We start from the raw sequence: 24,930 nt of genomic DNA on the forward strand, positions 1-24,930 counted from the left end.
CGCTCTGGCCACAACCGCATTTTCAGATTTCCAACGCGTTTCCACGTGGGCCGCGGGGACAGGGGGCCCCTTGGCTCCCCTGCGGCCCAGCCCCTCCCTCTGCAACGCTGCCCCCTGGCTTCGTGTGGGGACCAGCCGCTGCAGCGGGGAGGGGTGCTGGGCAGGAAGTGCTGTTTGGGGTCCCGGCTCTTGCCCCGCACCGTCACCTGGGCCCGGTCTCCTTCTATCTGTGTCTGGTGGGTCTGCGGGAGAGGCCGCAATGGGTCTGTGAGTTAGGGACCCCTCGGCAGGGGCAGGAGTGGGCACAGGGCCCAGCCTCACAACTCGGCCCCGAGCCTAACCCCCCGACGATGCCCCTCTGGGACGTCCAGCTCTGGTTCTGGCATCAACAAAACCATCTGGAGAGTCAAGAATGGGCCAGACTAGCTGGTCACGGGTGGGGGGGCGTGGGGGGGACGGGAGGGAGGAACACGCTGGGGGCCGGGCTGGGGCCAGCCAGTGGGGGCCACTCTGCAGGGCTGATGGACGCCACTGCCCCTCCCAACCATCGTGGTGAAACAGGTGACAGGGAGAAACTGAGGCAGGAGGGCCACGCCCATGGGGCGGGTGGGTGGACCGACCGGACAGATGGGGAGGGGAGGGGCAGCAAACCCACAAAGAGGGAACCCTGCCGTGGCCGGCACAAAGCCGACGGAGGCTGGAGTTATTTTTCAAGTCCCAGAGAGAGAGAGAGGCCTTGGCCGGGCGGGGTGGGGTCTCGCGGGGGCTGGGGACACTGCTGTCCCCTGCACAGTCCTTGCACGGTCCTTGGAGAGATGCGTGATCCCCCCCCCACACACACTCGGCTTCAGGGGCCAGGAAGTGACTTAGGAACTCCGGGTCCTTCAGATCCGAGCCAGGAGAATCCCTGTGCCCCCCTGGGCAGCCTTGGGAATGGGGGTGGGGTGGGAGGGGAGGCAGTGGGTCCTCCCTGTCCTCGGCAGAGCAACCCGCAGGCGTCCTCCTCCAGACCACGATGCCAAGACCTAACACAGTCACACCAGAACCCCGAATCTGGCAGCGGCCCAGAGCACAGAACTCTGCCAAGGTGGTTCATCTGCTGCCGCCTCGGGTGTGTGACGGCAAAGGAGGCACCTTGGACAGGACGAGCGCCCGGACGCCTCTGACCGGCTCTGCTTCGCGGGGAAGGACCGGACGCCCCGCAGCCACCCGCCCGGCCCCCACGGGCCGATTCACCAAGGAGAGTCCCGAGGCCTCAGCACGGGGGAAGCTTCATCCATCATTTACCAGCGAGAAGCAGCAGCAGCCGCCCTGCCGGCCGGCCAGAGCCCGCGCGCTCCCTGGCGCTCCACACACAGGCGCGCACACGCACGCGCGCGCACACACACACACGCACGCACGCACACACACAGGCACACAGGAAGGGCACTTACATCACAACTCCAGCCTACGGAAGATGATTCAACCCAGACTGCATTTTCATGAGGTTACAAATCGAGTTAGCCCATGAGAGCCGCATCGGGCTCCGTCTGCACCCCCCGCAGCCGGGTGGGCGCCGGGTCCAGCTCCGTCCAGCGCGCGTCCTCCGAGCCGAGCTGCCGTTGGCCAGGCCTCGGGGCCCCTTCTCCCCCGGCGCTCTCCCTCCTCTCCCCTGCAGCACGGAGGAGCTCAGGGCCGACCGTGGCTCCAAGGCAGGCCCTGATGCTGGTTCCCGGCGGCCCCAACTCCAACGCTCTGAAGCCCCCACCCGGCACTCCCCCACCCTCACGTGCGCCCCGGCCAGGCCCACCCTGGGCGCTGTCCTAGCCCGGCCAGTGACCTGCAACAGGCTTTGCTCGCCTCGGCCCTTCCAGAATCACACACACCTCAACAGTGAAAAGACACACAGGGGCCTGTCGGTGGCCACAGCGGGCCGCCACCAATGGGTCCCCCCAGAGGGGCCCAGACACCACGAACCCCCAGATCCCCCAGGAAGCTGAAGGGCACCTGCCCTGGCCCCAGACGTTCTCTCTCCGTGGGGAGACGCTTGCACCCTGCACCCTACACACCGACGCTGGTCTTTGAAGCAACTGAGTGAAAAAGTTTGTTGGGTGCCATCAACTCTGGCCACCCCGGCGCCCGTGCGTCTCAGTCTCCAGGGGCATCCTTGGGTGGCCCCGGTCAGCCGGGTAGTCCACCACAGCCCAGCCCTCGGCTGAGAATGAAGCCTGGCGTCGCCCGTTCACACCTGCATGTTTGCGCGCTCCAAGGCCCCGGGGCCGAGCGCCACGGACACGGCGTCCACTCTCCAAGGCACCTCGACAGCGAAAAGCCCCGTCCACCCGCGGCCAACACGGGGGGACCAGAACCCAGTCCGTGGTCCGGCACAGAGCCCGCGGCCGACCTCAATGAGCAAGAACCCGACACGGCACCATGAGGAAGAACCCGGCTCACGGCCCGGCACGGAGCCCGCCTACCTCGATGAGGAAGTCTCCGGTCCGCAGCCCGGCCTGCCAGGCCACGCCGCCCTCGTCCACCGACTCCAGGTACTGCAGGGCCGGGAAGGCCGGCGTGGGCGTGAACTCCTCGATGGGCGTATCCGCTGCAAGGACAGGGCATGGGTCAGTGCCTGGACATGCTCCCCTCGCGTGGGGCAGCAGCTGCTGGACAGCGAAGCCAGCGCAGTCCTGGGCCTCGGCCAGCACGAGGCGCGGCGGCCTGCGTGTCTCCACGCTGCCGTTTCTTTAAAGGCATCAGTGACTAAACATTTTCAGGGCGAAAACTGGGACGCCCCCCCTCTGCCCCCTCCCCCTGAGGCAAAGAACCGCCCCTCCCCCAAATTCCCATCCACGCAGGCTCAACCCCAGGTGTGGGATCCGAACGGCCTGTGCCTGCTCCGGGCGCCTGTGGACCCAGGGGCCACCTCTGCACCAGCTGGCCACGGTGGGGGTGGACGTGAGTGCTGACGGACACCTCTCGGAGTCCAGCAGCCCAGGCCCTGCTCCCTGGTGCGGCCAGGCTCAGCGGGGCCAGAAGCCCCGCTCGAGGGCAACAGGCCGACTGTCCCGGCCACCCTGAGCTGAGTGGCCCGGGATGGGTGGGCGGGAGGATGAATATGGCCTCAGCCTTGGAAGGGGACAGACCTGGTGGACATTCTGTGCTCTCTGGACAGACCCCTTAGCAGGGCAGCCGGTTCCTGGGTCTGGCCAGCGGCCACCGGCAGAAGCTCTTCTAGCGCGAGTGTGGTTGCCCGCCCGCCTTGGACCCCCCAGATATAACCTGAAAAGCTGACCCCCCCCCCCCCACACACACACACACACGCTGTGGTCAACTGCCTGCCTGCCTGCCTGCCTGGGGCCGATGCCATTTTGTTTTCTTTGCCAGGGGAAGCCCCCACCCCCACCCCCATGCCGGAGGAGGAGGGCTGGCCGGGGAGGGGGGAGGGGGCATCCCCGGAGCCCCCCCACCTCCACCACATGACGTGGCTGCTGCCAGCTGGGTCCAACGGGCCCGGAGCCCATCTTGCCACCTTGCCTCTGCAAAGTCACCTTAGGAGCGGGCACATGGGCACCCGGCGCGCCAGCCCCAGCCAGCCCCAGCCCACTCCGGGCCCCGGAACTCAGGGGCCAGCCCAGCCCCGCAGGCAGCTCCGGGAGCCCAGCCCAGCCCAGGCGCGCGCGGCGCCCAGCCACCATCTGGCTGAGCAAAGCCACCCAACAGGCTCCATCCCTGACTGGGGAGGAAAAAGAGAGGAGAGAGAGAGAGAGAGAAAGAGGGAAAAGGTGGGGGAGGGACGGCGGGGGGCGCTGGGTGCGAGCAGTCTCGTGTTGCGAGAATCACAGGGATGCGCGCTGGCAGCCCGGAGGAGCGCTGGGAGCCCGGCGGGCGGGCAGGACGCGGGGTCCCGGGGCTGGGGCATCGTCCTCCCCGCAGGCAGGCGCGCGCACACGGGCCGGGCACACACACGGGCACGGACACACGGACACACACGGACACCCGCGCGCCCACCCGCGCGCGCACGGGCACCCGCGCCAACGCGCACCCGCACCCGCGCGCGCGCCCCGGGCCGCCGCGGCCGCGCTTACCTTTGGCCCCCCGGAGCACGAAGCCGAAGCCCTCATTGTCCCTCTTCTGCAGGACCACGGTCTTGTCCTGGACGCTGCAGTCGCTGTGGGCAGAGTCCCGCGGGAAGCGGCCGTCGCTGGCCGTGAGCATCGCGGCGGGCGGCCGGCCCGGCCCGCGGCCGCGTCCCTCCCCGCTAGCCCGCGCGGCCGCCGCGGGAGGCGCCGGGCCGGGGGGCGCCGCGGCCCGTGGTCCGGGGTCCGGGCGCGCGGCGCTCCCCGCGCTGCATCGCGGCCGCCGCCCTCCGCGCCGCCCCGCCGGGCCCGCGTCCGGGGGCGCAGGGGTGCGGGCGGAGGCGCCTGCCCCGGAAGTCGGCCGGGATTGGGGCGCCGGCGCCGGGAGGAGGGGCGGCCGCCGGGCTTCTGCGGGGTCCTAAGAGGCCCGCGGGGGCCGGCCGGGCGGGGAGCGAGCGGCGCCCGCGGGTGGGCGCGGGGGGCGCGGGCCGGGGCCGGCCGGGAGGGGCCGGGCGGGCCGAGCCCGGGCAGGGCTCCAGCGCCCGGGAGCCCCCACCCCCACGCGAGGCACCTGCCGCACGGGGGTGGGGGCTGCAGGAGGGGAGGGGCCCCAGCCTCAGTTTCCCCGCACAGCACCACTCCCGGCCCGCGAGGTCCTTGAGGACGGGCCGCCCCGGGCAGGCGCTGCCCGCGGCGGCGGAGGAGTCAGGGCCAGGGGTCTCCCAGGCCGGCCCCCCACCTCCCCTCGACCCGCTCCTCGCCTCGCCGCGCCGGGGCCGGCCAGGGGGTGCCCGCCCCAACCCCCCGCCGCTCGCTGCAGCTCCGGGTCCTGAGCGGATCCTGAGCCCAGGGCGCGCGTGTGGTCCCCACTGCTGCCAGCCAGCGCCCAGGGGACCTGCGCGGGGCGGGGTGTGTGTGTCCCTCACACCCCGGCTTTGCTGACCCCAAGGTCACTCTGACCTTCGGGGGCCGGGGGGGCTGCTGGTGGGAGGGGAAGCTGCCCGGTGTGGGTCCACACCACACATCCACGGCAAGCACGGGACAGGGGTGTGTGGGCAGAGCACCCCCACAGCCCCTCCATGTCCTCCGAGGGTCTCCATCGCCCCCTCAATCCCTCCCGTCCCGGGGCTGTGGCACCCCAAACTCTGCCTGCACCCCAGATCCCATCCGCACCCCCAGCTGGGCTGTCCGCACCTGAGCCCACCACCCCCCCTCAAGCCAGGCGCCTCCCTGACCCCCGCAGAAAGTCCCCAGGACACCCGCACTCTGCCCCGGGTTGCATCCCACCTGGGTGCCTGCGAAACCCAGTCTCCCCATCTCAGGGACCCTGACTCCAGGCCCCGTGAGGAGCACTTGAGGTGAGACTCCCCACGGACAAGCCGGCAGCCCCCAGGAGCCAGGACTCACAGGTCTCAGTTCTCCACCTCGGTCTCCCAGAGGGCCACGGTGCCCACAGGTGGCTGGGGAGGCCGAGGAAGGAAGGGGCCGGCCTGGGTCCCCAGGGTGCTGAGAGCCTCCATCAGCTCAGCGTGCCCCTTAAGTGCCCCCGGGAACAGGCTAGAAGGGAATTGGGCTTCTGAGAACAGCAGCAAGACCCGCCCCGCCCCCAGCCAAGAGACCCCCCACCAGGCCGCACAGCTGACTCAGAGCCAGGACCCCCTGGAGTGACCCCTGAGCACAGGCCAGGAACCGGGTCATGGCACCCAGGGTCCTCGTGCTCAGAGGTCACGGCCGCCTGACCCCAGGGGAAGTGAGAGTCCACCCCCAAACGGGCCCTGCACCCCTGTTCTGCCCAGGGCACGTTGGCCTTCCTGCGGAGACCCCCTGCCTCAGAAAACACACCCAGGCTTGTCCACGACCTCCCCCCCAAGACACAGGACCCCCCAAGGTGGGTGTGACACCTGCCCCTAAAGGGCCCTGTCCTTTCCCTCTGGGCTGCTGCCAGAACAGTAGAGGCTGACCCCGCCACGTGCCCAGCCCCCCCGCCAGGGTCCCCCAACTTCTGCCTGCAACTGGGCAGAGAAGGCAAAGGGTGCGCAGCCCTGCCCCTGTCCATGGTGCTGGCCGGGCCCAGCTCAAAGACAGACAGACACAAGCCCGCCCTGGCCCCAGCATCCGTGAGCAGGACGGACCTGCTGTTAGGAAGCTGACCCTATCCCACCAGACACCTCTGCTCCGGTTTGGGTCTGGAAGGGGCCTGGAGGACTTCCTGTAGGAGGCAGCGGAAGCACGGGGTGGGGGGTGGGGGGACCTGGAGAGCTGGGAGGCCGGCCGGGAAGGCCTTACAGAGGGCACGAGGTGGGGACACCACCAGGGACACCGCTGGGTGGGAAGAGGCCGCCGTGGTGGCCTGAGGGCAGGAGTGAGCCCTGAGCACCCTATGACCCCGTAACACCCCGAACCCTCAGACAGGCGTGTGGGGGTGAAGCTGCCAGCAGGACTCACCCTACCCACCTGTACTTTAGGCCGTGGGGCTGGGGGTCCCCCTGTCCAGGGCACTGAGCGTCCCGAGAAGCTCCCCGGGGCTGGGGGTCCCTCGTCCAGGGCACTGAGCGCCCAAGAGGCTCCCCAGGACCTTGCGGGTAACAGGGACCGGGCCGGTGCTGGAGAGACTCCAGGAACAGAAGTGCCACGTCTGCCCCGGAACTCCAAGACTCTGCCAGTCTGCTGAGGAGGGGCCGAGGGCTCCGTGGGGTGCCCCACGCACGGAGAGTGGGTCACCTGCCACTTTGTATGTCCACGGGACCTGATCCCTGTCTGGTGACCTCCAGGAGTTCGGGGAGCGGGGGGGGCATGGCCGTGGGCAGCCTCGTCCCCCGCCCCCATCCGAGAGGCCAGTGGACCTGCCCCCGTGGACCCCTGGGGCGGGCAGTTAAGGGGCTCCTGCCACGGGCACTTACAGGCTCAGAGCCTCCCGTGGTTCCCGAGGGAAGTAGCCACGTGCCACGGGCGTCACCCCCGCAGCACCATCTGGCTGCTTTGAGAGCAGGAGGTGACCCAGCAGGGGGCTGATGGGATGAATGATAGGGGCAGAGGTCGTGGTCCCTGCAGAGAGGCACAGAGACAGTCTAACGGGCACCCAGGCTTCCCGAAGACCCTGGTGTCCACATCCACCTGGAACCCGTGACGCCCGCTAGCCTCAGAACCACCTGGGCATGGCGGGCTCCTCCCTGAACGGGAAAGTCTCACCGGACAGTGTCCTTGCGGGTGACAGGGACCAGGACAGTGCTGGAGAGACTCAGGGAACAGAAATGCCATGTCTGCCCCGGGGAAATCCAAGGCTCTGCCAGTCGGGCACAGCCAGGCCAGCACCAGGAGAAAGGGTCGCTGTCCCGGGCAGCCGAGCGGCCCCTCCCTCGGCATCCCCCTGTCAGCATAGCTATGTTCCAATAAAACTTTATTTACAAAAGCAAGTGGGGGGCCAGAGCGATCAGACGGCAGGGAAGGCACTGGCCTGGCACAGGCAGACCCGGGGTCAATCCCTGGCACCAAGTATGGTCCCTCCAGCCCTGCTAGAAGTCATCCCTGAGCACAGAGCCAGGAATGATTCCTGAGCACCGCCAGGAACATTTAACCCTCGGCCTTAGGTCCTTTATCCACAAGGTTCCACGGGCACTTGGGCTGGGTCAGCTGATGCCCACGTGCGAGTGTCCTGGACGAACCAGCGCTGTGAAAGACCCCAAGGGAACCTGTCTGTCCCCATCTGAACCCTCAGGCGTGCCCGTGGCAGCCACGCAGGGAGACCCCATCTGGGAGCGGCAGCTGGAGGGCTTGGGGGTGGGCGCAGCCTGCCCGAGGGGGCCCGGGCCTTCCTTCTGTGGGCACAGAGGGGTGTCCACACCACCAGGCATTACTGGCCGCACTGCTGGTCCCGGGGTGCTGTGCGGGCTGACACCCGTCCCCCATCCACCACCCACCCTACACGTCTCCGTCCTCTGCTGCGTTCCCCACGCCTGCACTCTGCCCACCAAACTCCTACTCAGCCTTCAAAGCCCCCTTGAGCCTCACTCTGGGGCGTCCCAGGGTCCACCCCTAAGTGACCAGGCAAGCTGAGCCAGATCTCCTGCACATCCAGTTCCCAATTCTCCCACCCCTGCTTCCCGCTGCGGGGGCTGGTATGCCCAGTTCCGACCTTCCGGCCTCCTCTGCAGTTAGGGCCCACCCACCACCTGGCCTGGTCCTAGCAGACCCGCTGGCCACGCTCCTGGGCCCTCTGGGAAAGACCTCACTGGTACCCGGGGGAGGGAGTGTTCCCCGGCTCTTTGTTCCCTGACTTCCTAGAGAGGATCTGTTAGGAGGAGGTGATGCCTGGAGCAGTGGCAGCCACCCTGTGGCCATGAGGAAAGGGTCATTTGCACAACTGCCATTGAGCCCTGCATGGGATGCCACAGTGGGGGGTGGGCGTGTTATAACCAGTAGCCCAGCGTTTCCGAATGGACATTCGGAGACTGGAGCACAGGGGCCAGGGACAGTCAATGGTGGAAAGGGATGAAGGCCGGACACGGGCCAAGCAGGCCCTGACTCGCCCTGGCCGCTGCACCAGGAGCTGACCCCCTCCTGCCATCCCCAGCAGGGCCGGCCACCTCTACAGGGCTGGGGGCAGGGAGGGGCTTGGTCCTGCTCACCGAGGTGCCACAGGCTCCCAGGGAGTCGGAGGGGATAGCCGCGGTGAGGACGCTGCACACAGGGGCTGGGGTCAGGGGCAGGGCAGGGGGATCTCCTTGGCCTCCCGTGGAGCACAGCTGGGGGTCTGAGCATGGGTGAGCTGGAGTCCCGAGGGCCGCACAGGGGACCCCCGAGCAAGCACACGGCTGCTTCTACAGAGACCCCCGACTGTCCTCATCACTGCTCTTCACTTGACCTGGTGGGGACCCCCCGCCTGTCCCCGGCCCCTCCGTCCTCCTGGGTGCCAAGGGGGATTCCCGGTTTCCCTTGCCAGCAGCTGTGTCCAACCTCAGTGTCTGTGGCCAGGAGCTGGGACCGGCCCCTGCCACATCCCCCTCCCTGTCTGAAGGCGTTGGGTCCTCTGAGACCAGCAGCCCCCGCCCCACCCTCCAAGTCCCGCACTTCCGAGCCCATCGTCTGGGCCTGGGGCTGACGGTGTTCTCCGAGGGACAGAGCCCAGAAGAAATCCCTTCCTTCCTCCTTCCTTCCTTTTCCTCCTTCCTTCCTTTTTCCTTCTTCCTTCCATCCATCTTTCCTCCCTCCCTCCCTCCTTCCATCCCTCCTCTCCCTCCCTCCCTTCCTTCCTTCCTTCCTTCCTTCCTTCCTTCCTTCCTTCCTCCCTCCCTCCCTCCTTTCCCTCCGTTCCTCCCCCCCTCCGTCCTTCTGTCCGTCTCAAAGAGGTTGGGGTCTGGCTCAGGGTCTCGCGGCAGCCAGCATGGCGTGGGGTGTCCAGCAGATGGAGGTCCTGGTCATGCCCTTCCCGTTCATCCCGGAGGCCAGGGTCAGCTCCTCTGTCTCCACTGGGACCTGGGGGTCCCATGTCCAAGGGGAGGCTTCCCCCCCACCCCTGGCCATAATGCCCGTGACCTCTGCCCATGACCTCTGCCCTCTGTCATCAGCCACTTTCGGGCAGGATCTCCCCACGTGCTCTCCCTCTGAGGGGGTCCTGACCCGCCCTCCGGGGCACACGGGATGGGGTTTGCCTCAGGCCCCCCACCCCACCACAAGCCCCTCACAGTGCTGAGTCCACTCTGAGGACCGTTGGGACCGTGGGGCAGGGGGCAGCTGGAGAAGGGGTGGGGCGGCCCAGGACAGGGGCTCTCGACAGGCCCTTGGTAGCACCCCATGGGGGGGTCACGTTTTAAAAAACGTTGGTTTACAGGCCACACCCAGTGGTGCTCAGGGCCGACGCCCGGCTCTGTGCTCAGGGGTCCCTCCTGGCGGGGCTCAGGGGACCATACAGGGTGCCGGGGATTGAACCGGGGTGGGCTGCACAAGGCCAGTGTCCCTCCCCCCCATCCTATCATTCCAGCCCTGTTTTGGAGTCCTGAGTCCAGTGCATGAGGGACGGGGGGCGGGGGACCGTGCAGACCAGGGACAAGGCTGTGGGTGGACACGAGCGTGGGGCTGAGGGACACACTGGCCACCAACTGCCTGAGAGAGTGGACAGAGACGGGGCCGGCAGCCTGCAGCAAGAAGCAGGGTGCTGCCGCATGGGTCTTGGGTGGGGGCAAAGGGCAAAGGCCACGGGGTTGAAAAACTCTCCCTCCCAGCCCTCGGGGTGGGGTCTGATGAGGTCCCATGGGAAGGTCCCTGTGCTCAGGGGGTGCCAGGTCCGCCGGACAGTGGAGCTGAGAATGTGGAGGGAGGCGAGGGCTGGGGGCCAGCGGGGGGGGGGAAGGACCCTCAGATCCATGGGGGGGCAGGGGGCTGCTCCTGGCTCCAGCTGTGCCACGGGGGGGCATCCTGGGTGGCGGGTGGGCTGTGTGACCCCGGAACCTGCTGCCTCTGTGGGAGCTGGGCTCCAGCCCACAGACCCCCCATGGGGGTACCGGGGGCGGGCAAGAACCAGGAATGGGGGCGTCTTTGGCCAAGCCCCCAACTGCAATTTCTTTTTTTTTTTTTTTGCTTTTTGGGTCACATTTGGCAATGCACAGGGGGGTCACTCCTGGCTCTGAACTCAGGAATTACACCTGCGCGGTGTTCAGGGGACCATATGGGATGCTGGGAATCGAACCCGGGTCAGCCACGTGCAAGGCAAACGCCCTACCCGCTATGCTATCGCTCCAGCCCCCCCCTGCAACTTCTGTGCCCTCCAATTAGAAAAGGAACAAAAGCCGGCTGCCCCATCCGCACCCCGAAACACAGCCAGCCTGGGCTCTGAAAGCGAAGCCTCTTCCTCTGTGGTGCTCTGGGCCCCAAGCCCGGGAAGGGAGCCGTGGACACGGGATCAGGGACAGGGCTGGGGGTCGGGGGTCTCGGGGCCAGGTCCCTACTCCCCACGCTCAGCCCTGAACCCTCAGCGGCGCCAAGCCACCTGCCCGCACACTGCAGGGGGCCATGGGGCCGCCTCCCCGCCCACAAGGCGGGGTCTGAGAAGGTGTCAGTGTGGGCCCGGTGAGCAGGGGGTTGCGGGGGGGGGGGGGGGGGGCGGGGAGGACAGGCCTGGGGGCACCGCAGCCTTCCCGGACGCCCACCCCGACGCGCTGGGGGGACCCTCTCGGAGCGCCGCGCGGGGCCAGGCCCGCTCCGGCATGCTTGGAGTCTCTTAACCCTGCGTCTGTGTTCCCAACCGGCAATTTAAAAAATATATAAAAATTGGATGGCGTGGTTTGAAAGCCTTGAAAACGCAGAGCTATGAATAGTGGATATTCAACGGCAGAACGCGGCATAAATTGCCATCCTTCTCGCTCCATCTTTAAGAGAAAATGGGTTTGGAAGGAGGAGGAGGCAGAGCGCTGAGCCTTCCTCGACCCCCCCCATGTCTGCGAAAGCAGGTTAGGGGGCGCCTGGGGCGGGGACCCGCGCCCCTCCCCTCTGCGGCCCAGGAGAACCGGCCAGATCTCAGTTCTCCTTCACCGCCCATGTCCCGCGCCCTGCTCTATCCTTCCTGACCTCACCCCACAACCCGAACCCGCCCCCTCTCCCCACCCCACACCCGGCACCCCCCCCCGCCCCCACCAAGCCCACATCAGCCTCAAACCCGCTTTGTTTCTGTTCTTTCCGCTCCCAGCCTCCAGGCCGGCCCCCACCGCCCTCTGGCTCCTACAGCGCCGTCCTCGTCCCTCAGGGACTCTGCACCGGGCTGGCGCCCGCCCACCTTGGCTCTCTCAGGCCTTCCCTGGCCTCCTGCCCCCTGCCCGAGGGGCCGCCCCAGCCCGGCCAGCTTGCTCCGAGCACAGAGACCACGCGCATTTCCCCGGCTGTGGCGAGTCTGCGTGGGGCCAGAAGCTGCTGTCTACGCTCAGGTCGGCTGCAGGGGTCCCGGCTAGCGGGCGGAGGGGCGGGGAGCGGCTGGCTGGTGGCAGGGTGGTTAATGGAGCTGCAGGGGGCTGGTGGAGGGAGGGATGGGATAGAGGGAAGGCGTGGGCCTCGGGCTGCCGGGGTTAGGGTGGAGAAGGAGGCAGGACAGAGCTGAGGTCTCGGCAGGGCAGGGCGGGCTGTGCCCTCTGCCCCGAGCACGCCCCGTGGACACAGGCTGCTGCCCAGTCGGAGGGCACAGGGAGTCAGTCACTGGACCAGGGGCTGGGGTTACAGTGGCCGGTGGGACCCACGTGCTCCTTGTTGCCCTCCCCTGTCTGTATAAAGCTGGTGCCTCGCACCCCGTGGGCCCGAGGGTGACCCCTCCACCCCGCGTTTCGGGACCAGGGAGATCCTCTGACCAGTCCCCACCTGCTGGCCTTGGGGGAGCTGGTAATCTGCTCCAGCTCCCCCGCTGCCCACTGGCCTTCATCCTACCGTGGCCTTCATCTGACCTCCCATTTGGTTCCTTAGGGAGAAGGGACTTAACCTGACCTTCCTTCCCCAGGAGGTTGCTGACCTCCCAGGACACGGAAAGTAAAACCGAATGGGGGGGGGTGGGTGGGACTGGAGGGCGTGGTCAGAAGGTGGAGCTTGGACGCACTGTGGGTGGGGCTGAGCTGGATGGGCGGGACTTAGGTGGGCGGGCCTAAGACGGATAGGAGAGCTGAGCTAGGTGGGTGGGCCTAAAACGGATGGGCGGAGCTGAGCTGGGTGGGAGGGATTCTTAGGTGGGCGGAGCTAATACTGATAGGCGGGGCCAAGCTAGGTGGGGCTACTATGGATAGGCGGGGCCAAGATAGGTGGGTGGGGCTAACATGGATAGGCGGGGCCGAGCTAGGAGGGCGGGGCTAACATGGATAGGCGGGGCCAAGCTAGGTGGGTGGGGCTAACATGGATAGGCGGGGCCAAGACAGGTGGGTGGAGCCAATATGGATAGGCGGGGCCGAGCTAGGAGGGCGGGGCTAAAATAGACGGGCGGGGCTGAGCTAGGTAGGCAGGCTGAATTCTGGGCACAGCAGGGCGGTCCCTGACGCATCAAGCTCGTATAGGGCAGAGGACTTGGGGACAGGCCAGCTCTAGAGCCGAGATGAATCAGCCACTCCACCCGGGTCTCCATCCTAGGGCCAAGCTCAGGCGTCTCACTGCTCATGAGCAAATGGGGAAGCAAAGGCAGAGGTGCCACTATGCACCCAGGTGTGTGTCTATCTCCCAGAAGGGGCATCCTGACCCCGAGGGAGGGGTGCCAAATGACAGGAGACAGACACCGGACAAACACTGAGCGACCCCCTTGTCCCAGAGCCCTGCAGTTCCCAAAGACGAGGGACGGGGTGTCTGGGGAGAATGTTTGGGAGACAGGGAGGGGGAGGGGAGGGCAGCCTGGAACCAGCCTCGCACCCAAGCTGGACACTGCGCTGCAGGGAGGTGGGGAACTCAGCCCCTGTGCAAAAGCATCTGAGCAGGAAGAAAGGGCAGGTGGCCACGTGGGTGCGCCCAGAAAGGGGCCTCGGCAGTGACAGGGTAGTGTGGACGGGGCTCACACACCCGGGCTGCAGAGCCCTTTCCAGGAACTGAGGTGAGCCCAGCTGGGCAGAGGGGCCCTCAGGGGCTGGGAGTCTCCCTCTGTGGAGGTGGGACACTCTGGAGGAGACAGAGCAAGGAGGCGCTGGGGTGTCTGAGGACACTCAGCGCCATGGAGTTACACACTTTAAAGAGATAGCTTGGGGCTCTGTGCAATCTCTTTCTTCCACTCTTCTTTCTGTTCTGGGGACACACTCAGCAGTGCTCAGAACTTCTGGCGGTGTTTGGGGAACAATACGGGGTGCCGGGACTGAACTCAGGTCGGCCACGTGCAAGGCAAGCGCTCACCGACTGCACTGTCGCGCCGGCCCCTGTGCGCCAGTTTTCACTAGCAAAAGCGAGCAAGAAGCGGGGAGCAGGTTCGAGCAGTGCGACACAGACCCTTATCCCGGGGCCCGCAGGGGACGGTGGGGACCGAGCACCACGGCACTTCGCACAGCCCATGGCTGCGTCCCTGCCCTCTCACACGCTCCATTCACTGAGCCCCGTGAATCCCACGGACCCCAAACCCGAGGGTCTGCCGGAACCCGCCCGATGGAGGAGGCTGGCAGCTGGTATCACAGATGCAGTGAGCTGGAAGGGACCTGGTGCCCCTGGGCGACAATAGCCATGTCCAATAAGGCCACGACTTCCCCTTCCCGACACCCAGCCCTCCCCCTCCCGAGCCACTGTGTCTGTGCCCCGGGGTGGGGGTCTCCCATCTGGGGGATCCTAGTGTCCCATGCTTGGGCTGCCGCAGAGGGCGCGTCTCACCTGGCTGCATCGAAGCTGTCATAGGAGCCCACAGTGTAGTGCCGGAAGAGTTTCTTGCTGCGGTCCGCGCGGGGCTCTGCAGGAGGGAGAGAGAGTTCAGAGAGACCCCCAAACAGAAATCCCAACTGCCTGCCCGCACGGAGGTCTGCTAGGTCAGGGAGGGGTCTGACCGCAAATGCCACCTGTGCACCCACGGGGGAGGGGGAGTCGGGCGTGGACAGCTCCGGTCTGCACTTGGAGGACGCAAGTGGAGGGGCTCGCCTCCACGTGGCCATCGCCACTCCCATCCTGGGCACCACACAGGAGTGATCCGGCAGCACAGCGTCAGGAGAGAGCGCCGAGCACTGCCGGGTGTGGCCCCAAAGGGACAGAATTCAGGAGGACAGGGCAGAGACTGCGTTTTCAGTGCGAGGAGGGTGTGTCCTGCCGGCCACGCCAGGGCAGCGCCCCCCGACACACGGACGCTGGCGGAGACTGTGCTCCTGGGACAGCAGGGACAGACTTGCTGACTGTCCACAGACCCTCATCCTGGTTTATGGGCAATGACCGGACTTCACGATGGTCTAAGGGCCAGCCCGGGGCCACAAACACGCAAAAGCAGCTCCCCACGAGCTCGACAACCCAGGGATGCCCCGGCCCCCAATGCGATGGCCAGGGCTGCCCCAAAGCCCCAAACACGCACCAGCTCCAGCATGAACCACGACCGCCCCGCCCCCGGCAGCTGTCACGTGGCCACCTGCTGCCTTCCCATTGGCTCTGGAGCTGGCTGGGGGCGGGACTGACTGCTCATTTCCCAGGTGTCTTTGCGCCAGACGCAGCCATGTGACCAATTCCCACCAATGGCAGGTGCGGCGGAGCCCCAGGGTCCCTCCCCGGGAGCTTCTGCAGGAGCAAGTGTCCCCATCCTGCCACCTTCCCACTTCTCCGGGGACCCCAGGCGGGTGGAGGGAGGATCCCACCTTCTGGAGGGTTCTGGGACGATGGCTGAGGGTGCGTGCGCGGAGCAAGCATTGCACTGTGCCCCCCTGCAAGGGGGTTCCCTGTCCTGGCGTGCATGTGCCCTGGCTGACTTGGGGGGGGGGGGCGCTCAGGAGGTCCCCGGGGACCGGCTCCCCACTTCTCACCCCTGCACTTCTCCAGGTGCCCACGACCAGCAGCCTCCTGTACTCGCTCCGGTGCGCTGGCCCCTCGGCAGTCCAGCCCCGGCCCCCTCCCGGTCCCCCTCCCCACGCCTCCCGGTCCCCCGCTCTGGATCTGGGAGCTCCGCACGCGAGGCCTGGGCACGGCTATGCCCGTGAACGTCCAACCAGGTGCCCTGCAGCCCCCAGCCCCCCCACGCCCAGCCCCTCGGCCTTAGAGCATCTGAGTCCTCCCTCCCCCAGCCCCCCCAAGTGGAGGGGGGCGTGGTCCTTGTTTCCAGACCCCACACAGGACCCGGGCAGTCCCAGTGCCCACTGTGAACCCCAGGTGGGTGCAGCGTGGGGGCCGGAGTGCATGGGCCTCTGAGCTGCCCTGGGGCTGCTCCCCGTGTTTGCACCTGGACCGGAAGTGCCCCTCACCCCCACAGGGCACGGTCCCGGGTCATTGTTTATGGAGCTCGTGTGGGGGGCAGCCCTGGGTCCCCCACACAGGGACTAGGGGGAGACCGCAGGGGTCAGGAGAGCGGTGAGCAGAGCTGGGGCCATGCTGTGTGCAATGAGCCGGTGGGCCAGGCTTGGGGGTGGGGGTCTGCATGGGCCAGGTCTGGGGGCGGCGCAGGGCACAGGAGGGGTGTGATGTGAACCTCTCTGGGGTTGGGCAGAACAGCTCATGAAACCGCAGGACCCGGTCGTGGGGACTGGCTGTTAATTGTTTTTATTCTCTTAATTGCTTCTGCTGCCGGAGCCCCATGTGGCCACTCTGTGGTTGTCTGGGGAACCGCGGGGCACTGAGGCGGCCCGAGATGGAACGGAGACGGGGTCCTGCCCGAGTGTGCGGCTGCCGGCTGCAGGCTGCAGGGCGTGGGGGCCTCAGCCCGGGTCTTGAGACCTCACAGCAATAGCTTTCAGTTCTTACTATTGATCTTTGGTTTTAGGGTGGTGCTCTGGGCTCACTCCTGGCTCTGTGCTCAGGGACCACTCCCGGCAGGGCTCGGGAAACCCTCTCAGGTGCTGGGGATTGAACCCCCATCAGCCACATGCAAGGCAAGCCCCCTGCCCACTGTATTCTCTCCAGCCCCGAGCAACACGGTTTGAAATAAAGGAGGAGAGAGGGGCTGGAGCGATAGCACAGCGAATAGAGTGTTTGCCTTGCACGCGGCCGACCCGGGTTCGATTCCCAGCATCCCATAGGGTCCCCTGAGCACCACCGGGAGTGATTCCTGAGTGCAAAGCCAGGAGGACCCCCTGAGCATAGCCAGCTGTGACCCAAAAAGCAATAAAATAAAAATAAAGGAGGAGAAAGTGGCAACCCACGGCAGATTGACCAGGTCTTAAAGTGACCCAGCAAGGCCGTTGAAGTGAAGTGACCTGTTCCCCTTCGCCACCGCTGAGGCCTCCGGCAGGTCCCCCGTTACTGCCACTTTGTGGGCGTGGCACAGCCCTGCCCTGCCCTCTGGCTCCAGGAATAGTCACCCTTCCTCCTGGAGAGCCGGTCCCCCCAGGGCGGAAGCCTGGGGAACGCAGCTAACACCAGTTTCACCAAGCCCAGTGCCGTCACCTCACCAGCACCATCACCACCTGCCTCACTCCACCGTCACCTCCACCTCCAGCTTCATTATTGCCACCCACGGCGAGTGAGACATGACCTTGAGTTTCAGACGCTGCCTGAGGCTCCCACCGTGGTGACCAGTGTCGGTGCAGGGGCGGCTTTGTGCCAGCCCCGGGAGTCCTGGTGGGGAGGGAGGGCGGGAGGGGAGAGGGTGGGAGGCGGGTACATCCCCTGCTGGGAAGCACGCGGGGACCCCTGCAGTGAGCGCCTGGGCGGCCTCCTCAGGACGCAGGCTTAGTCGGAGGCCAAGTCTCTCCCTTGGAGGGGACAGAGTAGACCTACAGGGTAGCCCGGGACCCATGAAGCCAGGCTGGACGCACAGTGGAGGCCCCGAGATGCCCCAACCCACCTGCACCCCAGCCTCCTGTCCAAGGCTCTGCACTTCCCTGGGTTACCCCCATCCTCGCTGCCTCCACACTGCGACTCTGCCCCAGGACCTTTGCATGGGTCAGATGGAGTGCTCACATCTCCCTGCACTTCTGGCTCCGCCTCCTACCCAGAAAACCAGCCGATACCCAGAAAATTCCCTGCAGCCTCCGAATGATACAAGGAAGAGGCAGAACCCCCAAATCTCGGGGATGACTGTCACCCGAGTCCCTCAGGCCCAGCCTTCCCCATGACCAAGCCCAGTGGTTTGGACCCAGGGCCGTGACTGAGGGTAGGGGGGTGTGAAAGACCCTGGGCTGGTGCCTGGCCCCCCACGGCCCCCCAACACTGCAGAGTTTGGACGCCCCCCAGGAATAAAGTCCGGTGGCTGGACAGAGGGTCTGTGACCTGGCATGGCATACACCCCCCACGGCAGGGTTCCGGGGTGGCCCTGGCCCCGTCGGAGCTGAGATAACCCCCGAGTCTTTCTGAGCATGGCCGAGCAAAGCCCAGGGAAGAAAACAGCCCCAGAGCCGCTCTGATGTCCGCCTCCCGACCCCCCACAGACGCCGGCAGCCTCTGATGGCCGAGGGGGGCTGTGGTGTCCAGACACGAGCCCTGTCCCCTCAGGTCCCAATCCCTCTGAGCCCGTCGGCTGGGTGGCGCTTTTCCTGGGACCCCCAGCTCCCTCCGCCTGCCCCCCACAGGAGACCCCCACGTCTCGCGGTCCACCGGCACCTCCCCAGGATTCGACCACCCCGTCATCGTGAGGGCCTGGGGTACCGGGCCCCACCCTCAGGACCTCAGGAGGGAGGGGTCCCCACTGAGGCCGGGCCCAAGACCCGGCGGGCACCTCCCCCCCAGGAGCTCTGGGCCACGAGAGCAGAGCGGGAAGGCCCCAAGCACCGAGGGCTGCCAGGAGTGGGCCCGGCTGAGCACTGCTGGGGAGTCCCCAGCCCAAGCACGTGCTGCGCCAGGGCTGTGGGCGGGAACTCTGCACAGCCGGGAGAGGGTGGGCGGCCGGGACACGGCGTCCCCACACCCAGGCCACGGCGTGTCCCATCCAGGCCATGAACAGTACTGAGCCTGTCAGTGCCTTCCACGCTGGCCCCATCAAGGACACCCTGATCACTCCCACTCCTGCCAGCAAGACACGAGGTTAGACATGCAGGGGTGCAGGGCCACGGGACACGCAGGGGTGAGGGGTCACGGGACATGCAGGCGTGAGGGGTCACGGGACACTCAGGCAAGGGGTCACAGGACACACAGGGGCATGGGAGAAGGGGCGCTGTTGGCTGCCCCCGGGAGGTCAGTTCTGACCGTGGATGGGGAAGGAGAAGGGGGGAGGGGGGAGGAGCCCCCCCCCCCTCGCTGGTAATTAGGGTTTTATTTTTTTAATCAGCCCGGGCGGCTCAGAGCACACGTGTGACCAAGACATGGCACCCGCTGGGCCACTTCAGCTAAACGCCAGTCAGCAGACGCCTCTGCCGGGGTGGGGGTGGGGGGGACGGGGGGGGGCGGGCTGTGTCCGGATGCCCCTCCCCCACAGCCCCCCACCGGCAGGGAAAGCGCGTGGCTGGGACGCAGGGGACCCCCAGCCCCCGGGGGCAGGTGAGGAGGCTGTGGACAAGGCATCACCCCCGCCCCTCCCCCGCCCCCAGATCACCTCTGGGGGGTCCCCCAAGGGCGGTCCTGTGGGACCCCAGGAGGTGCTTCCCGCCTGGGGTGGGGCTCCAGGCACCCCCACCCACCACGCCCCCCGGAGCCGAGCCCAAGGGCACAGGCGCGGGAGCAGGGCTGGAGGGAGCCCGGAAGCCACGGGGGCGGAGGAGCCGTTTTAGGTGCCGAGAGTCTTTTTTTGGGGACCCTGGCAGCTGAGCTCAGGAAACAGGCCCCGGGAAGGCAGGGCCGCTGCCGGGAAGGGGCTGGGGGGGGGCGGGCAGAGAGCTGTGGGGCGCGGGACACGCGTCCGCCCTGCAGGGGTCCCGGGCTCAGGGTCTCGGGGTGGGCACCGCGGGGCCGGGGGCTCACTCTCCGCCTTCCGATGGGCAAAGGGCTGAGCGAGGGGCACGGGGGGGTCTCCTGTCGACACCCTCTGTGCCTCAGTTTCTCTGCACACCTCCATGTGAGCTCAGGGAGGGGAGGGGGCCGCCTCGGCGAGAGGCACCGGGTCTTTCTGGGTCACGGAGCCCCACCCCCACGGGCGGGAACCTGGTCTGCTGTGACCGCGGGATGAAAATAAGCCCCCCACCCCACCCGCCCAGCCCCCCCCCACACACCCAGCAGCTTTCCTGCGGGAGCCACCCTGCCCCGGTCCGTCTGGGGGGACGCGGGATGCCGTCCCTGGGTCACAGCAGGGAAGGAGGCGACCCAAGCAGCCAGGGGCTCCTGAGAGCACGGGGTGCACCGGCACCCTTGGGCGCGGCGTCCGCCCCCTCCCGTCCCCGGCGACCCCCCGGGAGACAATAGCCTGCGAGGGGCTGCACTGGGCAGAGCCCGCGACGCTCCCAGGGCTCACGGCGGCGTCCCACCAGCCCCCCACTGTCCCCAACACCCCCGACGGAGAAGGAAACAAAGACCCGACACCACGCGGCCCCCAGCAGGGCGGGGACGGCCCGTACCTCCGAAATGAACTTTCTTCTTGAACCGCGAACTCTCGGCCATCCTCTCCAGCCGGGGTGTGACCATCTCACTCAGCCCCGTGCCCCCGGCCGCCCGGGGTGGCCGCCCGCCCCGGCCCGTCCCGCCGCCGGCCGCATCTACTATTGTCTGTGCATCCACGAGGCAAAAAGTTGCCGCTTGGCGGGAGCGGGGGGCTCGGCGGCGCTGGGGAGAGGCGGGGCCCCCGTGCCCAGCTGGCCCGGGTGGGCAGTGCCGGAGCCGGGGCCGGGGCCGGGGGGCGGCCCGGCGGCGGGTCCAGCCGAGACTCCGCGCGCGGGCACAAGTTGTGAGCTCCCGGTCGGTCGGTCGGAGCCGGCTCCCTGCCACTTGCCACTGTAGCGGGGACTTTTTTTTTCCCTCCGAGTGCTGGTTTCCATGGCGACGCATCAGTCACTAGTCTAAATAAGTCGGGGTGAAGGACGCGGCAAGGCAATTACGCACACGCCATTAGCAGCGAGAGGCGATGATTCAACCCGGCTATTAGCACCGGCCGAGGTAACACTCGAGGGCTGTCGGCCCCGTCCCGGTAATTGCTTCCCCGTTCGGGAACGCTGGGGTTTTTCTCGTCTCCGCAGCCTCAGGGACCCCGTGCGGCTGGGGGCGGCGGAGGGGGGACGGTGAGGCCACACTTGTCACTCAGCCTGTAAGCCGGTGGCACCGGGAAGGAGAGTGTCCCGGCCAGAGGCTCAGATTAAGTCAGACTCTGCAGCCGGGCCGGGTGGGGGGTGGGGGAGGGGGCTTAGAGGGATTTGGGGCCAGGCTGGAATTTATTCTGGGGGTGGGTGGGGCCAAGGGTCTGGGGGGGATTAGATGGGGTGGGGCGGGGCTCACCTCTTTCTCCTGCTTCTGGGGGAGGCAGCCGTGCTCCCACCCCAGGGGCTCTAAGCGGGGGCAGAAAGGCTGGTGGTCCCCAGGGAGGGTCCTGCACCCTGAGCGGCGGGTTCGTGGGCTCTGCCCCCTCTGGCCCTCTTGGTTCTGTTTGCTCAGGGCTGGTGGCAACAGCCACTTGGGGACTTGGACAGTGCCATGGGATGCACGGTCATGGGGCCCAGGTTTTGTCCCCCATGGTTGGTCGTGGTCGTGAGGGCGCAGAGAGGGTGAGTGAGTGAGCCAGGGTCGCACAGCCAGGTGGAGGAGGCCCAGGGACCAAGGACAGGGCCATGCCCACGCGGACCTCCGGCTCATGCTCCCGGAGCCTGCGACCTCTCGGCCGACCGCAGGGCTGAAGCCGGAGCTGGGAGCACTGTGAGAAGGGTATGCTTCCCAGGAAAGGCAGGGAGTGTCCAGGTCATCTGAGCAGTGACTGCCCGAGCGGCACGCAGGAGCCGGGCATGGGGGTCAGCGGGAAGTGGGCGGAGGATGCGGGAGAAACAGCGTGGGCTCCCGTGGGGCACTGTCTGCCGAGTTCTGAGCGCCACGAGCCACGGCTTGAGGGGCCCTCAGAGGCCTGGGCCGCGTCCAGCAGGACGAAGCGCCCAAGTGCAGGAGGGAGGGTCTGGACCAGCCAGGCTGGGCAGTGAGGCCCGACCATCTCCGGGCTCCGCCCTGCCCGCCCCATCTGCACTCGGCACCAAGGGCCACACGTGCCCCCAGGGGACGGGACGCCGGGTTCCAGGCTGGGGCAATACCGGCTTTGCAGCCCCTCCTGCCGCCCGCTGCTCAGGGGCCAGAGGCGGCATGGACAGAGCTGCCCCTGGACGTCCTCCCTGGGCCTTTGGGAGGAGACTCGGACCAGAAGGGCGGGCCACCGCGGAGTTTGCGCCCGACAAGGAAGTGGACATGGTCGTTGAGCCCGGTCACCCGGGCAGGGTCAGTGTGGCCATCAGGACGGGCTCCTGGCCAGGAAGCAGCCAAGGGGGACGGGCCAGCATCAGCTCCGGGTGAGGCCCCCCCAGGTGCCTGCATGGTTCCGGGAAAAGTTCCCACACACCAGCTGCCAAGGCCTCCTCCTGTCCACCAGGCCCACAGGGGTCTCGAGGGGAACGAGTGTCCTTGTCCAGGGGGCCCTACAACCCATCACTGAGAACAGCAGGAGTGACGGCTTGTGTGCAACGCACATATGAAAACACACATATACACATGCTCACATGCGACACATACACACAAAACCACACATGCACATATGCAAATGCATGCACACACAAATGCACACATGCAAACACACACGCACACATGCAAGAAGCACAGCATTGCACACTGCAGTCACGTAACTACACACATATACACAAATGCACGTAGACAAACATGAATAAACTGCACACGCATGCAGACATGCAAGCAGACATGTGCACACATCAAGCGCATGTGAATACATACAAACATGTAAACACACATGCAAACATGCAAGCACCCACAGGTAAACACACAAATAGCACAGCACACATACAAGTGTACACATGCAAACACACATACACACAAACTGCACACATATGTAAACACATAATGCAAACACACAAATACACATGAAATACATGCATGTGCCTGCACAGAGACATGCCAGCATACATGTGAACACACAGACCTGCACACATGAGCAACACACCCGCACACACGTGAACACATGCACACACAAAACCAGGCTGAGATACACACACATGTATGTCCATACACCAGCATGCACACATGTGTACACATGACCACATGCAAGCAGATACCTGCAAACGACCTGGTACACCCATATCAACATACATATAGACACACAAAAACATGTTCAAACGCATGTCTGAGCCACATGGGGACACGGCGAACATGGGTCAGAGGCACATGCACACACGGGGAGGGGGGGTAGGGGGAGGCTAGGGCCAGGAAAGTCTAGGAAAGAGCCCGACCCCAGTCTCCTGCTCTTCAGGACCCCTGGGCCTGCACGTCCATCCTCACTGGTGCCCCTGGCCTGCAGAAGCCATGGGCGGTCTCCGCGCGCCCGGGTGACGCCGAGTATGCAGGAAGCAGGGCACCAACTGCCTGGCCCAAAGCAGGTGCAGCAGGGATGTCGGGGCGTGGGGCCTGGCGCCCGCACACTGACCTCCCCTGCAGGATAGCCCAGCTCTCTGCCACTGGACTCCACTGGGCCCCTGCACCAGCCACTAGCTGTCCGGCACATTCCGACTGGGATCTACACCCCTAACCCGGCCCCCACATTCTGCCCCCCAGGGATGCCACTTCCGGCAAGAACGGAACCTGCACAGCTTTCTTCTAAACACCGGGTCTCCAGCACAGGGACAGATGCCCTTGGTCCACCTGCAGCTGTCTGGCGCATCTGTCCCCAGCCGTGGCCTGCAGCTGGACAGTCCCTCGGGTGGTGTGAGCCCCGGCTCTGCAGGATCACAGTGCCGGTCCCCGCGGGAGCACCTTGTTCCACTCACTTCTCCACCCTGAGCGGCACGTAGCTGAAGCCGACTTGGGAACTCGGGAACTGTCCCTGCTGTCCAGCCACGCGGGCAGGGCCACTCCTGGCTTCTCTGCCCACACACCCACCGGGGGGGCTGTCTGAGGGCCAAGGAGCAGTTGTGTTTGTGATGGCAAGTGTCTCCCCTGCCCCGCAAGGCTGTGGGGTGAACACGGGGCCTCATCTCAAAAGCGAGACTGGGCTGACACAGAGCACGGCAGGCCCAGCTCTCCCTGCGAGACGGCGTTTCTGGACAAGAGGTTTGGAAAAAACCGGAAGCTTCCCAGAGGAGCTCAGCGGTTGGTGCAGATCTCCAGCGACCACCCAGAAAGGCCCTCGAGGGGTCTGCTGAGCCCTTCTTCCCCGCCCTGTAGCGCTTTCTAACAAGGTACCACCAAGCCCCCATTTTGTGCAAAACGACGATTTTTACATTTTGCTTTAGTTCTTTGTTCTGGGGATTTGGGGGCCACACCTGGCGTGCTCAGGGCCTACTCCTGGCTCTGTGCTCACAGAGCATTCCTGCGGGGACGATATGAGGTGCTGGGGACTGGACACAGTCACATGCAAGACAAGTGCCCTCCCTGTCAGATCATGCCAGCCCGAGTAGCTAATTTTTGACCGCCTGTTAGGGGTGCCGAGGACCCCACCTCCCCGGGGGCTCCTTCCCTGGAGGAATTTGTCCCACAGCAGAGAATGGCCAGAAGGCCGGGGCACAGGCAGCCTGGGCACGCACCACCCAAAGGCCGTGGGAGCCTTTCTAGCTGGCGTCCATTGGGGAGGCCGGCTGCGAGGAAGGCGAGAGGCCAACTGCAGAGCTCCCAGACCCATGGATGCCGCCATGCGCACACACATGGTACACGGGCATGCACATGGGTACACAGGCGCGCACACATGTACACAGGCACACATATGGGTACACAGGTACACACCCGGGTACACAGGCATGCATATGGGTATACAGGCGCACACACGTGTACACAGGCACGCACACGGTACACAGGTATGCACACCGGTACACTGACACACACACGGGTACACAGGCACACATATGGGTACATATGCAAGAAAAGCACACATGGGTAGACAGGCACTTGAGTATACAGGTACACAGGCATGCACACAGGTGCACAGGCACACACGTGGGTACACAGACATGTATACAGGCACACATACACATACATGGTACACGTGCACCCACATAGGCATCCACATAGGTACTCATGCATGCACACAGGCACGTGTGAAGGCAAGCACACACACATTCACACAAGTACACATGAACTAGGTACACAGTCGTGTAGGTACACGTGCACAGGTACACATAAGATCACTTGCAAGCAGGTACACACACGCGTGCATACACAAGTACACAAGCACACAGATATGCGTGCAGGCACACGTGCGTAGAGGTAGACA

At 66.0% G+C, this 24,930-nt stretch overlaps 1 protein-coding gene across 4 annotated transcripts in view; it reads right to left on the reverse strand.

Moving 5' to 3' along the window:
* The window catches only part of SHANK2 (SH3 and multiple ankyrin repeat domains 2), a 169,687-nt gene that overhangs the window by 61,483 nt on the left and 83,274 nt on the right, over nucleotides 1-24,930 (reverse strand). For all 4 annotated transcript variants that reach the window (XM_056131815.1, XM_056131814.1, XM_056131817.1 and 1 more), the window contains 3 exons: nucleotides 14,355-14,430; nucleotides 4,065-4,147; nucleotides 2,457-2,581 (listed from right to left, as the gene is read on the reverse strand). In XM_056131815.1, coding sequence (XP_055987790.1) covers nucleotides 2,457-2,581; nucleotides 4,065-4,147; nucleotides 14,355-14,430 — 284 coding nt within the window. The remainder of the gene's footprint in view (nucleotides 1-2,456; nucleotides 2,582-4,064; nucleotides 4,148-14,354; nucleotides 14,431-24,930) is intronic.

This window comes from Sorex fumeus, unplaced genomic scaffold, assembly GCF_029834395.1.
Source record: "Sorex fumeus unplaced genomic scaffold, SorFum_2.1 ptg000093l, whole genome shotgun sequence".
Taxonomy (NCBI): domain Eukaryota; kingdom Metazoa; phylum Chordata; class Mammalia; order Eulipotyphla; family Soricidae; genus Sorex; species Sorex fumeus.